The following is a 15,180-nucleotide window of genomic DNA, read 5'->3' as shown; positions in this document are numbered from 1 at the left end:
ATTTCCATGTTCTGTATACTGTGGGAGACCAGATATAGTGAATGCAGAGTCCTGGGGAGACCAGATATAGTGAATGCAGAGTCCTGGGGAGACCAGATATAGTGAATGCAGAGTCCTGGGGAGACCAGATATAGTGAATGCAGGCTCCTGGGTTTAGTAACACTTTAGGTATGGCAATTAGCTTAGACCACATTAATGCTAAACCAAACTAACATGGATCCCACAGCATTAATAAGGAACCTCATAAAAAAATAGGTATATAATAGCAGTAAAAGGAAGTCTCGCCGTAACCAATTCAAAGAAAGTGTCCTAGAGTGTATAATACCTGGTTATAATACCTGGCACCTAGTCTGAGATGTTAAGTTGGCTGGTCTCTGCTTAATTGGCTTAATTTCAATCCATGATTGGCCCCCTTAAACATTACACAGTCCCTAAACATCATTCCACAAACCTTTACATTTTTCCTTCCCAGATTCCTTCATCCTCCTCACCTGTACATAGTGCCCCCTGTAATACCCTCCACATTCCTCTCCTGTACATACTGCCCACTGTCATACCCTCCACACTCCTCTCCAGTACAGACTGCTCAGTATCATACTGTCCACACTCCTCTCCTGTACATACTGCCCACTGTCATACCCTCCACACTCCTCTCCAGTACAGACTGCTCAGTATCATACTGTCCACACTCCTCTCCTGTACAGACTGCCCACTGTCATACCCTCCACACTCCTCTCCAGTACAGACTGCTCAGTATCATACTGTCCACACTCCTCTCCTGTACATACTGCCCACTGTCATACCCTCCACACTCCTCTCCTGTACATACTGCCCACTGTCATACCCTCCACACTCCTCTCCTGTACAGACTGCCCACTGTCATACACTCCACACTCCTCTCCAGTACAGACTGCTCAGTATCATACTGTCCACACTCCTCTCCTGTACAGACTGCCCACTGTCATACCCTCCACACTCCTCTCCAGTACAGACTGCTCAGTATCATACTGTCCACACTCCTCTCCTGTACATACTGCCCACTGTCATACCCTCCACACTCCTCTCCTGTACATACTGCCCACTGTCATACCCTCCACACTCCTCTCCTGTACAGACTGCCCACTGTCATACCCTCCACACTCCTCTCCAGTACAGACTGCTCAGTATCATACTGTCCACACTCCTCTCCTGTACAGACTGCCCACTGTCATACCCTCCACACTCCTCTCCTGTACAGACTGCCCACTGTCATACCCTCCACACTCCTCTCCAGTACAGACTGCTCAGTATCATACTGTCCACACTCCTCTCCTGTACAGACTGCCCACTGTCATACCCTCCACACTCCTCTCCTATATATAGTGCCCACTGTCATACCCTCCACACTCCTCTCCTGTACAGACTGCCCACTGTCATACCCTCCACACTCCTCTCCAGTACAGACTGCTCAGTATCATACTGTCCACACTCCTCTCCTGTACAGACTGCCCACTGTCATACCCAGGCCTGGACTGGGACAAATAATAGGCCCAGGCAATTTAGATTGAGCAGCCCATACCAGGCACAGACTGACAACTCATGGGGCCCCGGGGCAATAAGAGATCATGGGCCCCCTGTGTATCCACCCACACTCAATGCTGTACCCAAATAAAATGTCCTTTTTTCCCCACAAATAGAGCTTTCTTTTGGAGGCATTTGATCACCTCTGCATTCCTTTTTTTTGGGGGGGGGGCTATAAACAAAGACAGACAATTTTGGAAAAAAAAAATAGAAAAAATTATATATATAATCTCAATTTTCGCAATTTTTTTTAACCACATGAAGCAGAATACATATTTTTGATTTTTTACATATGTTTTATAGCAGAAAGTAATTTTGGTAAAAAAAAAATGCATAAAAGTTATAGTGTCAACAAACTATGGGATATATACTGGAATTTAAATTTATTTTTACTAGTAATGACAGCGATCAGCGACTGTGATATTACGGCAGACATTTGGACACTTACTGACACTTCGTGGGAACCAGTGACACTAATACAGTGATCAGTGCTAAAAATATGCACTGTCACTGTACTAATGACACTGGCTGGGAAGAGGTTAAACATCTAGGGGCGATTAAAGGGTTAAATGTGTGCCTAGCCAGTGTTTATGTGTACTGTGATTGGTGCTTTTACTAAGGGAAGTAATGGATTTTTTTCCCTGCTTTGCACGTAAAGATAATCTATTACTTCCCCACTGACAGAACAGAGCTCTGCCTTGTTTACATAGGCAGGGCTCTGTCCTGTGTAAATTCATGATGATCGGCGGGTGCCCCCCAGTGATCGACATCTGCTGTGTTTAGTCACAGCACGGCCGGGTCGCCAGCGGTGTGCACTCCCTACCCGGAAGTGTCAGATCACGTACTAGGTACATGAACTGGAGCAGCGGAGCCACCTTGCCGCCGTGTATCTATGTCTAGTCCAATCACTAATCATCCAATCACTGTCCAAATCCTGCCACCTCAACCTCCGCAACATCTACAAAATACGCCCCTTTCTAACCAATGACACAACAAAGCTCTTAATTCACTCGCTGGTCATCTCTCACCTTGACTACTGCAACTCCCTTCTCATTGGCTTACCTCTACATAGTCTATCACCTCTTCAGTCCATTATGAATGCCGCTGCCAGACTCATCCACCTTACCAGTTGCTCTGTGTCTGCCACTCCTCTCTGTCAATCCCTCCACTGGCTTCCGCTCGGCCAAAGAATTAAATTCAAAATTCTAACAACTACGTACAAAGCCATCCACAATTTCGCCCCCAGCTACATCACTAGCCTAGTCTCTAAATACCCACCTACTTGTTCTCTTCATTCCTCTCAAGACCTTCTGCTCTCTAGTTCCCTCGTCACCTCCTCCCATGCTCGCCTCCAGGCCTTTTCCAAAGCCTCTCCAATCCTATGGAACTCCTTACCCCAATCTGTCCGCTTTTCTCCTACTTTATTAGCTTTCAGAAGATCCCTGAAAACCCTTCTCTTCAGAGAAGCCTATCCTACCCACACCTAACAACTGTACTTTTTTTTTTTTTTTTTTTCCCATCAGCTCATCCCCCACAGTTATTACCTTTTGTCTCCACTTGACCCTCCCTTCTAGATTGTAAGCTCTAACAAGCAGGGCCCTCTGATCCCTCCTGTATTGATTTGTATTGTAAGTGTACTGTCTGCCCCATGTTGTAAAGCGCTGCGCAAACTGTTGGCGATATATAAATCCTGTATAATAATAATAATAATAATAGGAGGGAGAGAGAGATGGGAAAGTAGGAGAGAGATGGAGGAAGGGGGGGTAAGAGAGAGAGGGGGAGGGAAAAGGAGAGGGGGGGTGAGAAGGATTGTGGGAGAAGGGGATTTAGGTAGGGGGAGGGAGAGAGGGGAGTAGTGAGAGAGGAGGGAGAGAGAAGGAGAAGGGGGGAAAGGGGTGTAGGAAGAGGGGGGTAGCGAGAGAGGGGGAGAGGGGGTGTAGACAGTGGGGGGGTAGTGAGAGAGGGGGATGTAGAAAGTGGGGGGTAGTGAGAGGGGGGGAGAGGGGGTGGGGGGTGTAGGAAGAGGGGGGTAGTGAGAGAGGGGCGAGAGGGAGAGAGAAGACAAGGGGGGAGAGGGTTGTAGGAAGAGGGGAGTAGGAAGAGGGTGGTAGTGGGAGAGGGGGCAGGTTTGTAGGCAGTGGGGGGTAGTGAGAGGGGGGTGTAGAAAGTGGGGGGGTAGTGAAAGAGGGGGAGGGGGGTAGTGAGGGGGGGGGGTGTCACATTTGTTCTTACTTTACAGAACTTATTATACCCCTTGCAGACTTTTTCAGTTTGGCTGCCGCTTAGACTTAGATGTCCTAGGTGTGGGGATCTAGACTTGGATATGCTACATATGTTTTGGAGATGCCCGAAGCTACTGGATGGGGGTGATGGGAATCATCGACAAGGCATATGGTACCTCCACTGAGTTGGAGGCAAAACACTGCCTACTGGGATTAGTGGAGGGAGTGGGAAACCCAGGAAATCGGCAGGTAGCAGTTACGAGATGTTTATTCCAAGCAAGGAACCTGATCGCCCGGAGATGGCAGTCGGCGCTGCCTCCGTCCAGTAAGGAATGGCTAATCAGTATGAATGTGGCAATTCTTAAAGAGAAAGCATTATATATAAACTAAAGTGCCCCTAAGGAAATATGAATTGATTTGGATACCCTGGTGGGACGCAAGAGGGATTGATATGTAAACCTTACTTACCGGGAAAAACACTGATGTGATGGGAAGTGACCCAAAAGAAAACCGTTCAAGAGAGTCTGAAGGATGATTGGTTGGATGGAACGAGTGGATAGGATGAGTTGGGCGGGTGTACTGGATGGGTGAGAAGCTAGACAAAAAATAGAATCCCAGACAGGTCCCCCATAGGCTGCCAGACCCCCCTAGGTAATATTTATAATGTGTGTACCATATAATGCCCCTTTTAAAGGGGTGGAATGAACAGGGGGGGGGGGGGGGATTTGGGAGGAATGCTCGACTTTTGATACTGTTTTTAAAAACTAAGAAATTTTTGAATAAAGAAATAAAGTTTATAAAAAAAAAAATAGAAAAAAAAGGTGGATACTTCCCACTGACCACCAATAAAAAGAACATTCTTCTCACTGATCACCAATGTAAGGAACATTCTTCTCACTGATCACCAATGTAAGGAACATTCTTCTCACTGATCACCAATGTAAGGAACATTCTTCTCACTGATCACCAATGTAAGGAACATTCTTCTCACTGATCACCAATGTAAGGAACATTCTTCCCACTGATCACCAATGTAAGGGACATTCTTCTCACTGATCACCAATGTAAGGAACATTCTTCTCACTGATCACCAATGTAAGGGACATTCTTCTCACTGATCACCAATGTAAGGAACATTCTTCCCACTGATCACCAATGTAAGGAGCATTCTTCTCACTGATCACCAATGTAAGGAACATTCTTCTCACTGATCACCAATGTAAGGAACATTCTTCTCACTGATCACCAATGTAAGGAACATTCTTCTCACTGATCACCAATGTAAGGAACATTCTTCTCACTGATCACCAATGTAAGGAACATTCTTCTCACTGATCACCAATGTAAGGAACATTCTTCTCACTGATCACCAATGTAAGGAACATTCTTCCCACTGATCACCAATGTAAGGGACATTCTTCTCACTGATCACCAATGTAAGGAACATTCTTCTCACTGATCACCAATGTAAGGGACATTCTTCTCACTGATCACCAATGTAAGGAACATTCTTCTCACTGATCACCAATGTAAGGGACATTCTTCTCACTGATCACCAATGTAAGGGACATTCTTCTCACTGATCACCAATGTAAGGAACATTCTTCTCACTGATCACCAATGTAAGGAACATTCTTCTCACTGATCACCAATGTAAGGAACATTCTTCTCACTGATCACCAATGTAAGGAATATTCTTCTCACTGATCACCAATGTAAGGGACATTCTTCTCACTGATCACCAATGTAAGGAACATTCTTCTCACTGATCACCAATGTAAGGAACATTCTTCTCACTGATCACCAATGTAAGGGACATTCTTCTCACTGATCACCAATGTAAGGAATACTAATGCTGTGTAGACACCATTATCGTTTGGGGTAAAGTTTAGAAATTGCTACATAATTTTTCTTGGCTGTTAACAAAAGACACAATTGCACAGGAAAAGCACTACCTGGCACAAGTACAAAATTCCTACACACTACTTTTACTTCCACAGCTCCTTCATTGGTTATCTTTTTTCGCCCGCTCCACCCTCATTTCCTCTTCTCACATTCCTCTTATTAGCATGAATAACTGTTCTAGCCACAAAAATCAACAGATACATAATACGTGAAAGCGGACGATAACAGGCAGAACAAAACCTGAGGCTGCATCAGCCGCTATGTTCTAATATTCCTCCTGAATAGGACGACCTCATCCCTCACAATGTCCTCAGGAGAAAAAGGTAAAATGAAGAAAGTCACCTCCTTCTTCAAAGAACGCTTCAACATTGTTGAGAACTCCATTCTTGGGATAGTTCTTCTCGGATTAGAGAAACTCATGGACCTGGAATTTATGTGTCCCTCTGACAAAGGCCTGGCGATTGCCTACAGCTTGGTGTTCTTCGTCGTACCGACTATAATTGTCGGAGTTGTGGCGTGCGATTTTAGCCCAGGAGGGATATACAGCAAAGCTGGAAAAAGAGAGAACAGCGCAGAAATCAAAGGCGATACTGAGGAGGACGACAGTAAAATCAACAACGAATCAAATAAGCCTTTCCAAAATCTGGAAATGTCGGAAGTAAAGACTGAAACCAAGAACGCAAAGTGCAGAGGCTGCTGTGCCAATATGCAGAGTCATTTTTTTGTAATTAAGGCTGTTGTGGCTTGGGCATCGATTGTATTCACAGATGGACGATACGGGGATTGCTTCGTGAAGTCTGTGTTTATAGAAAATTCAAATTACACTCTGCTGAGCTGGACAGAAATACGAAATAATTACTTGACACATTTATTCCAGGTAAAGACATTTTTTATCTCTGAGAATATTGAGGCCATCTCAGCAGTCTCTGTAGCAGAGGAGCTTACACTCTAATGTCCCCCCACAGTCACACACTATTATTATACATTTATATAGCTCTGACATACACTATATTACCTAAAGTATTGGGACGCCTACCTTTACACGCACATGAACTTTAATGACATCCCAGTCTTAGTCCGTAGGGTTCAATATTGAGTTGGCTCCGCCCTTTGCAGCTATAACAGCTTCAACTCTTCTGGGAAGGCCGTCCACAAGGTTTAGGAGTGTGTCTATGGGAATGTTTGACCATTCTTCCAGAAGTGCATTTGTGAGGTCAGTCATTGATGTTGGATGAGAAGGCCTGGTCTCCATTCAAATGCATCCCAGACTTGTTCTATCAGGTTGAGGTCAGGACTCTGTGCAGCCCAGTCAAGTTCCTCCACCCCAAACTCGCTCATCCATGTCTTTATGGACCTTGCTTTGTGCACTGGTGCGCAGTCATGTTGGAACAGGAAGAGGCCGTCCCCAAACTGTTCCCACAAAGTTGGGAGCATGAAATTGTCCAAAATGTCTTGGTATGCTGACGCCTTAAGAGTCCCCTCCACTGGAACTAAGGGGCCAAGCCCAACCCCTGAAAATAACCCCACATAAAAATCCCCCCTCCCCCAAATGATTTGGACCAGTGCACAAAGCAAGGTCCATAAACAAATAAAAAAGAGTGACAATTTTGAAAAAAACACAAAATTGTGTACTTTTTGCTAAAATAAATATCCAAAAAAAACACATTTCTTCATCAGTTTAGGCCGATATGTATTCTTCTACATATTTTTGGTAAAAAAAAAATCGCAATAAACGTATATTGATTGGTTTGCACAAAAGTTATAGCGTCTACAAAAGAGGAGATAGATTTATGGCATTTTTATTATTATTATTTTATTATTAATAATGGTGATCTGCAATTTTTAGCAGGACTGCGACATTGCGGCGGACAGAACGGACACTTTTGACACTTTTTAGGGAACATTGACATTTATACAGCGATCAGAGCTAAAAATAGCCACTGATTACTGGCAGGGAAGAGGTTAACACTAGGGGGTGATTAAGGGGTTTCAATGTGTTCCCTCAGTGTGTGTTCTAACTGTGGGGGGGATGGGCCTGACTAGGGGAGGAGACATAACGGTGTTCCTATATACTAGGAACACACGATCTGTCTGTACTCCCCTGACAGGACGTGGATCTGTGTGTTTTCACACACAGATCCACGTTCCTGCTCTGTCACGAGTGATCGCGGGTGGCCACTGAACTTTGCGCCCGCTGGGCACGTGCATCGGCTCCGGGGATACGCGGCGGGTGCGCACGCGCCACCTAGATTGTCTTAAAGGAGCGACGTATACCTGTATACAGTATAATTGTGGCGGCTGGTCAGCTAGCGGTTAAAGTGTTACTAAACCCACATTAGTAAAATCAGTCTGTATATGCAGTAAAGAATGCTTGTTATACTCACTCCTAAGGGGTTAATCCTGTGCATTGTGTAAAAAAGACTGTTTGATCCTGTCTTCTCTGATTCTCCCCTTCTTCCACTGTCCCCAATCCATTTCCTGATAGTACAGAGCCTTGGGGGCACTCTGCACATGCACACTTTGGTGTGTATTGCTAAAGAGTTTTTTTTTCTTGGGAGGCTGCATGTGATCAGCATAAGGACAATCAGCACTGTCCAGACACGGGGTCAGGGGTCCTGCATCCTGATAGGACAATCAGAGGAGAATGAAAACTCCTCCTACAAGCTTTAACCAGACACTGATAAAAGTCACAAGACTGCTATATACTGCTGATGAGAAAATGTATTTAGCAGTTTATATTTACTAAAATAATTGCATTTCCATGTTCTGTGTACTGTGGGAGATCAGTATAGTGAATGCAGAGTCCTGGGGAGACCAGATATAGTGAATGCAGAGTCCTGGGGAGATCAGTATAGTGAATGTAGAGTCCTGGGGAGACCAGATATAGTGAATGCAGAGTCCTGGGGAGACCAGATATAGTGAATGCAGAGTCCTGGGGAGACCAGATATAGTGAATGCAGGCTCCTGGGGAGACCAGATATAGTGAATGTAGAGTCCTGGGGAGACCAGATATAGTGAATGCAGGGTCCTGGGGAGATCAGATATAGTGAATGCAGAGTCCTGGGGAGATCAGATATAGTGAATGCAGAGTCCTGGGGAGACCAGATATAGTGAATGCAGAGTCCTGGGGAGATCAGATATAGTGAATGCAGAGTCCTGGGGAGACCAGATATAGTGAATGCAGAGTCCTGGGGAGATCAGATATAGTGAATGTAGAGTTCTGGGGAGACCAGATATAGTGAATGCAGAGTCCTGGGGAGACCAGATATAGTGAATGCAGGCTCCTGGGGAGACAAGATATAATGAATGCAGAGTCCTGGGGAGACCAGATATAGTGAATGCAGAGTCCTGAGGAGACCAGATATAGTGAATGCAGAGTCCTGGGTAGACCAGATATAGTGAATGCAGAGTCCTGGGGAGACCAGATATAGTGAATGCAGAGTCCTGGGGAGATCAGATATAGTGAATGCAGAGTCCTGGGGAGACCAGATATAGTGAATGCAGAGTCCTGGGGAGATCAGATATAGTGAATGTAGAGTCCTGGGGAGACCAGATATAGTGAATGCAGAGTCCTGGGGAGACCAGATATAGTGAATGCAGGCTCCTGGGGAGACAAGATATAATGAATGCAGAGTCCTGGGGAGACCAGATATAGTGAATGCAGAGTCCTGAGGAGACCAGATATAGTGAATGCAGAGTCCTGGGGAGACCAGATATAGTGACTGCAGAGTCCTGGGGAGACCAGATATAGTGAATGCAGGCTCCTGGGGAGACCAGATATAGTGAATGCAGGCTCCTGGGTTTAGTAACACTTTAGGTATGGCAATTAGCTTAGACCATGTTAATGCTAAACCAAACTAACATGGATCCCACAGCATTAATAAGGAACCTCATAAAAAATAGGTATATAATAGCAGTAAAGGAAGTCTCGCCGTAACCAATTCAAAGAAAGTGTCCTAGAGTGCATAATACCTGGTTATAATACCTGGCACCTAGCCTGAGATGTTAAGTTGGCTGGTCTCTGCTTAACTGACTTAATTTCAATCCATGATTGCCCCACTTAAAGCGGAGTTCCACACAAAAATGGAACTTCCACTTTTCTGAACCCTCCCCCCCTCCGGTGTCACATTTGGCACCTTTCAGGGGGGAGGGGGGTGCAGATACCTGTCTAAGACAGGTATTTGCACCCACTTCCAGCATAGACTCCCATGGGAGTCTATGCCTATTCCTGTCCCTCCGCGCTGTCTGCTGGGAACACACAGCTCCCAGGAGAGAGCGGGGACCACTAGGGACGCGCAGCGCGACTCGCGCATGCGCAGTAGGGAACCGGGAAGTGAAGCCGCAACGCTTCACTTCCTGATTCCCTCACCTAGGATGGCGGCGGCAGCTTCCGAGAACCGAGCGGGTTCTCGGCGTCCCCTGCCGACATCGCTGGACCCTGGGACAGGTAAGTGGCCATGTATTAAAAGTCAGCAGCTGCAGTATTTGTAGCTGCTGGCTTTTAATATTTTTTTTTTGGCGGTGTGGGTGAACCCCCGCTTTAATCATTACGCAGTCCCTAAACATCCTTCCACAAACCTTTACATTTTTCCTTCCCAGATTCCTTCATCCTCCTCACCTGTACATAGTGCCCACTGTCATACCCTCCACACTCAACTCCTATATATATTGCCCACTGTCATACCCTCCACACTCCTCTAATGTACATACTGCCCCCTGTAATACCCTCCACATTCCTCTCCTGTACATACTGCTCACTGTCATACCCTCCACACTCCTCTCCTGTACATACTGCCCACTGTCATATCCTCCACATTCCTCTCCTGTACATACTGCCCCCTGTAATACCCTCCACATTCCTCTTCTGTACATACTGCCCCCTGTAATACCCTCCACATTCCTCTCCTGTACATACTGCCCACTGTCATATCCTCCACACTCCTCTCCTGTACATACTGCTCACTGTCATACCCTCCACACTCCTCTCCTGTACATACTGCCCACTGTCATATCCTCCACACTCCTCTCCTGTACATACTGTCCACTGTCATACCCTCCACACTCCTCTCCTGTACATACTGCCCACTGTCATACCCTCCACACTCCTCTCCTGTACATACTGCCCACTGTCATACCCTCCACACTCCTCTAATGTACATACTGCCCACTGTCATATCCTCCACACTCCTCTCCTGTACATACTGCCCACTGTCATATCCTCCACACTCCTCTCCTGTACATACTGCTCACTGTCATACCCTCCACACTCCTCTAATGTACATACTGCCCACTGTCATATCCTCCACACTCCTCTCCTGTACATACTGCTCACTGTCATACCCTCCACACTCCTCTAATGTACATACTGCCCACTGTCATATCCTCCACATTTCTCTCCTGTACATACTGCCCCCTGTCATACCCTCCACACTCCTCTCCTGTACAGACTGCCCACTGTCATACCCTCCACACTCCTCTGCTGTACAGACTGCCCACTGTCATACCCAGGCCTGGACTGGGACAAATAATAGGCCCAGGCAATTTAGATTGAGCAGCCCATACCAGGCACGGACTGACATCTCATGGGGCCCCGGGGCAATAAGAGATCATGGGCCCCCTGTGTATCCACCCACACTCAATGCTGTACCAAAATAAAATCTATGTCCTTTTTTTTCCCAGAAATAGAGCTTTCTTTTGGAGGCATTTGATCACCTCTGCATCCCATTTTTTTGGAGGGGGGTGGGCTATAAACAAAGACAGACAATTTTGAAAAAATAAAAAAAATTATATATATATATATATATAAAATCGCAATTTACGCAATTTTTTTTACCAAAAACAGAATACATATTTTTGATTTTTTACATATGTTTTATAGCAGAAAGTAATTTTGGTAAAAAAAATTGCATAAAAGTTATAGTGTCAACAAACTTTGGGATATATACTGGAATTTTAATTTATTTTTACTAGTAATGACAGCGATCAGTGACTGTGATATTGCGGCAGACATTTGGACACTTACTGACACTTTGTGGGAACCAGTGAAACTAATACAGTGATCAGTGCTAAAAATATGCACTGTCACTGTACTAATGACACTGGCTGGGAAGAGGTTAAACATCTAAGGGTGATCAAAGGGTTAAATGTGTGCCTAGCCAGTGTTTGTGTGTACTGTAATTGGTGCTTTTACTAAGGGAAGTAATGGATTTTTTTCCCCTGCTTTGCAGTGTGGTGGAGTGGTGCCCCACCAGTGTTTGGATGCAGGATTCTCAACCAGGCAGGTTGAGAGGCTTCAGTTTATTTTCTTATTTGGGAGGAAACTGGCTTTTCAGTTTCCTCATTGTTTACTAAAATCTGTTTTGGGATCTGGAGCCTGGGGATTTCATAGAGATCCGGGTGGGATGAAATCCCCAGTCCTGGGTCCAGGTTTTGGGACTCACCGGCACTCTGATTGTTCAGGTGTGTGTGTGGGCCTGATAGCAGAGTCAGGACCATGATTCTGGGCTCCACCCAGAGAGACAGGAAGAACCCAGAGAGTGCAGGCGTGCAAGGAAGAACCCAGAGAGTGCAGGCGTGCAAGGAAGAACCCAGAGAGTGCAGGCGTGCAAGGAAGAACCCAGAGAGTGCAGGCGTGCAAGGAAGAACCCAGAGGGTGCAGGCGTGCAAGGAAGAACCCAGAGAGTGCAGGCGTGCAAGGAAGAACCCAGAGAGTGCAGGCGTGCAAGGAAGAACCCAGAGAGTGCAGGCGTGCAAGGAAGAACCCAGAGAGTGCAGGCGTGCAAGGAAGAACCCAGAGAGTGCAGGCGTGCAAGGAAGAACCCAGAGAGTGCAGGCGTGCAAGGAAGAACCCAGAGGGTGCAGGCGTGCAAGGAAGAACCCAGAGGGTGCAGGCGTGCAAGGAAGAACCCAGAGAGTGCAGGCGTGCAAGGAAGAACCCAGAGAGTGCAGGCGTGCAAGGAAGAACCCAGAGAGTGCAGGCGTGCAAGGAAGAACCCAGAGAGTGCAGGCGTGCAAGGAAGAACCCAGAGAGTGCAGGCGTGCAAGGAAGAACCCAGAGAGTGCAGGCGTGCAAGGAAGAACCCAGAGGGTGCAGGCGTGCAAGGAAGAACCCAGAGAGTGCAGGCGTGCAAGGAAGAACCCAGAGAGTGCAGGCGTGCAAGGAAGAACCCAGAGAGTGCAGGCGTGCAAGGAAGAACCCAGAGAGTGCTTGCGTGCAAGGAAGAACCCAGAGAGTGCAGGCGTGCAAGGAAGAACCCAGAGAGTGCAGGCGTGCAAGGAAGAACCCAGAGAGTGCAGGCGTGCAAGGAAGAACCCAGAGAGTGCAGGCGTGCAAGGAAGAACCCAGAGAGTGCAGGCTTGCAAGGAAGAACCCAGAGAGTGCAGTTGTGCAAGGAAGAACCCAGAGAGTGCAGGCGTGCAAGGAAGAACCCAGAGGGTGCAGGCGTGCAAGGAAGAACCCAGAGAGTGCAGGCGTGCAAGAAAGAACCCAGAGAGTGCAGGCGTGCAAGGAAGAACCCAGAGAGTGCAGGCGTGCAAGGAAGAACCCAGAGAGTGCAGGCGTGCAAGGAAGAACCCAGAGAGTGCAGGCGTGCAAGGAAGAACCCAGAGAGTGCAGGTGTGCAAGGAAGAACCCAGAGACTGCAGGCTTGCAAGGAAGAACCCAGAGGGTGCAGGCGTGCAAGGAAGAACCCAGAGAGTGCAGGCGTGCAAGGAAGAACCCAGAGTGTGCAGGCGTGCAAGGAAGAACCCAGAGAGTGCAGGCTTGCAAGGAAGAACCCAGAGGGAGCAGGCGTGCAAGGAAGAACCCAGAGAGTGCAGGCTTGCAAGGAAGAACCCAGAGGGTGCAGGCGTGCAAGGAAGAACCCAGAGAGTGCAGGCGTGCAAGGAAGAACCCAGAGAGTGCAGGCGTGCAAGGAAGAACCCAGAGAGTGCATGCGTGCAAGGAAGAACCCAGAGAGTGCATGCGTGCAAGGAAGAACCCAGAGAGTGCTTGCGTGCAAGGAAAACCCAGAGAGTGCAGGCGTGCAAGGAAGAACCCAGTGAGTGCAGGCGTGCAAGGAAGAACCCAGAGAGTGCAGGCGTGCAAGGAAGAACCCAGAGAGTGCAGGCGTGCAAGGAAGAACCCAGAGAGTGCAGGTGTGCAAGGAAGAACCCAGAGAGTGCAGGCGTGCAAGGAAGAACCCAGAGAGTGCAGGCATGCAAGGAAGAACCCAGAGAGTGCAGGCGTGCAAGGAAGAACCCAGAGAGTGCAGGTGTGCAAGGAAGAACCCAGAGAGTGCAGGCTTGCAAGGAAGAACCCAGAGAGTGCATGCGTGCAAGGAAGAACCCAGAGAGTGCATGCGTGCAAGGAAGAACCCAGAGAGTGCAGGCGTGCAAGGAAGAACCCAGAGAGTGCAGGTGTGCAAGGAAGAACCCAGAGAGTGCAGGCTTGCAAGGAAGAATCCAGAGGGTGCAGGCGTGCAAGGAAGAACCCAGAGAGTGCAGGCGTGCAAGGAAGAACCCAGAGTGTGCAGGCGTGCAAGGAAGAACCCAGAGAGTGCAGGCTTGCAAGGAAGAACCCAGAGGGAGCAGGCGTGCAAGGAAGAACCCAGAGAGTGCAGGCTTGCAAGGAAGAACCCAGAGAGTGCAGGCGTGCAAGGAAGAACCCAGAGAGTGCAGGCGTGCAAGGAAGAACCCAGAGAGTGCAGGCGTGCAAGGAAGAACCCAGAGAGTGCAGGCGTGCAAGGAAGAACCCAGAGAGTGCAGGCGTGCAAGGAAGAACCCAGAGAGTGCAGGCTTGCAAGGAAGAACCCAGAGAGTGCAGTTGTGCAAGGAAGAACCCAGAGAGTGCAGGTGTGCAAGGAAGAACCCAGAGGGTGCAGGCGTGCAAGGAAGAACCCAGAGGGTGCAGGCGTGCAAGAAAGAACCCAGAGAGTGCAGGCGTGCAAGGAAGAACCCAGAGAGTGCAGGCGTGCAAGGAAGAACCCAGAGAGTGCAGGCGTGCAAGGAAGAACCCAGAGAGTGCAGGCGTGCAAGGAAGAACCCAGAGAGTGCAGGTGTGCAAGGAAGAACCCAGAGAGTGCAGGCTTGCAAGGAAGAACCCAGAGGGTGCAGGCGTGCAAGGAAGAACCCAGAGAGTGCAGGCGTGCAAGGAAGAACCCAGAGTGTGCAGGCGTGCAAGGAAGAACCCAGAGAGTGCAGGCTTGCAAGGAAGAACCCAGAGGGAGCAGGCGTGCAAGGAAGAACCCAGAGAGTGCAGGCTTGCAAGGAAGAACCCAGAGGGTGCAGGCGTGCAAGGAAGAACCCAGAGAGTGCAGGCGTGCAAGGAAGAACCCAGAGAGTGCAGGCGTGCAAGGAAGAACCCAGAGAGTGCATGCGTGCAAGGAAGAACCCAGAGAGTGCATGCGTGCAAGGAAGAACCCAGAGAGTGCTTGCGTGCAAGGAAAACCCAGAGAGTGCAGGCGTGCAAGGAAGAACCCAGTGAGTGCAGGCGTGCAAGGAAGAACCCAGAGAG

At 48.0% G+C, this 15,180-nt stretch overlaps 1 protein-coding gene across 1 annotated transcript in view; it reads left to right on the top strand.

Moving 5' to 3' along the window:
- Window positions 1-5,835: 5,835 nt before the first annotated feature.
- LOC141102661 (uncharacterized) overlaps window positions 5,836-15,180 on the top strand; it is a 42,862-nt gene continuing 33,517 nt past the window's right edge. Inside the window, exon 1 of the mRNA XM_073591570.1 lies at window positions 5,836-6,564. Within this exon, the coding sequence (XP_073447671.1) occupies window positions 5,992-6,564 (573 nt within the window). The 5' untranslated portion in view covers window positions 5,836-5,991. The remainder of the gene's footprint in view (window positions 6,565-15,180) is intronic.

This window comes from Aquarana catesbeiana, linkage group LG07 (genome assembly GCF_042186555.1).
Source record: "Aquarana catesbeiana isolate 2022-GZ linkage group LG07, ASM4218655v1, whole genome shotgun sequence".
NCBI classification, from domain to species: Eukaryota; Metazoa; Chordata; class Amphibia; order Anura; family Ranidae; genus Aquarana; species Aquarana catesbeiana.
This window is presented reverse-complemented; position numbering and strand designations above follow the sequence as displayed.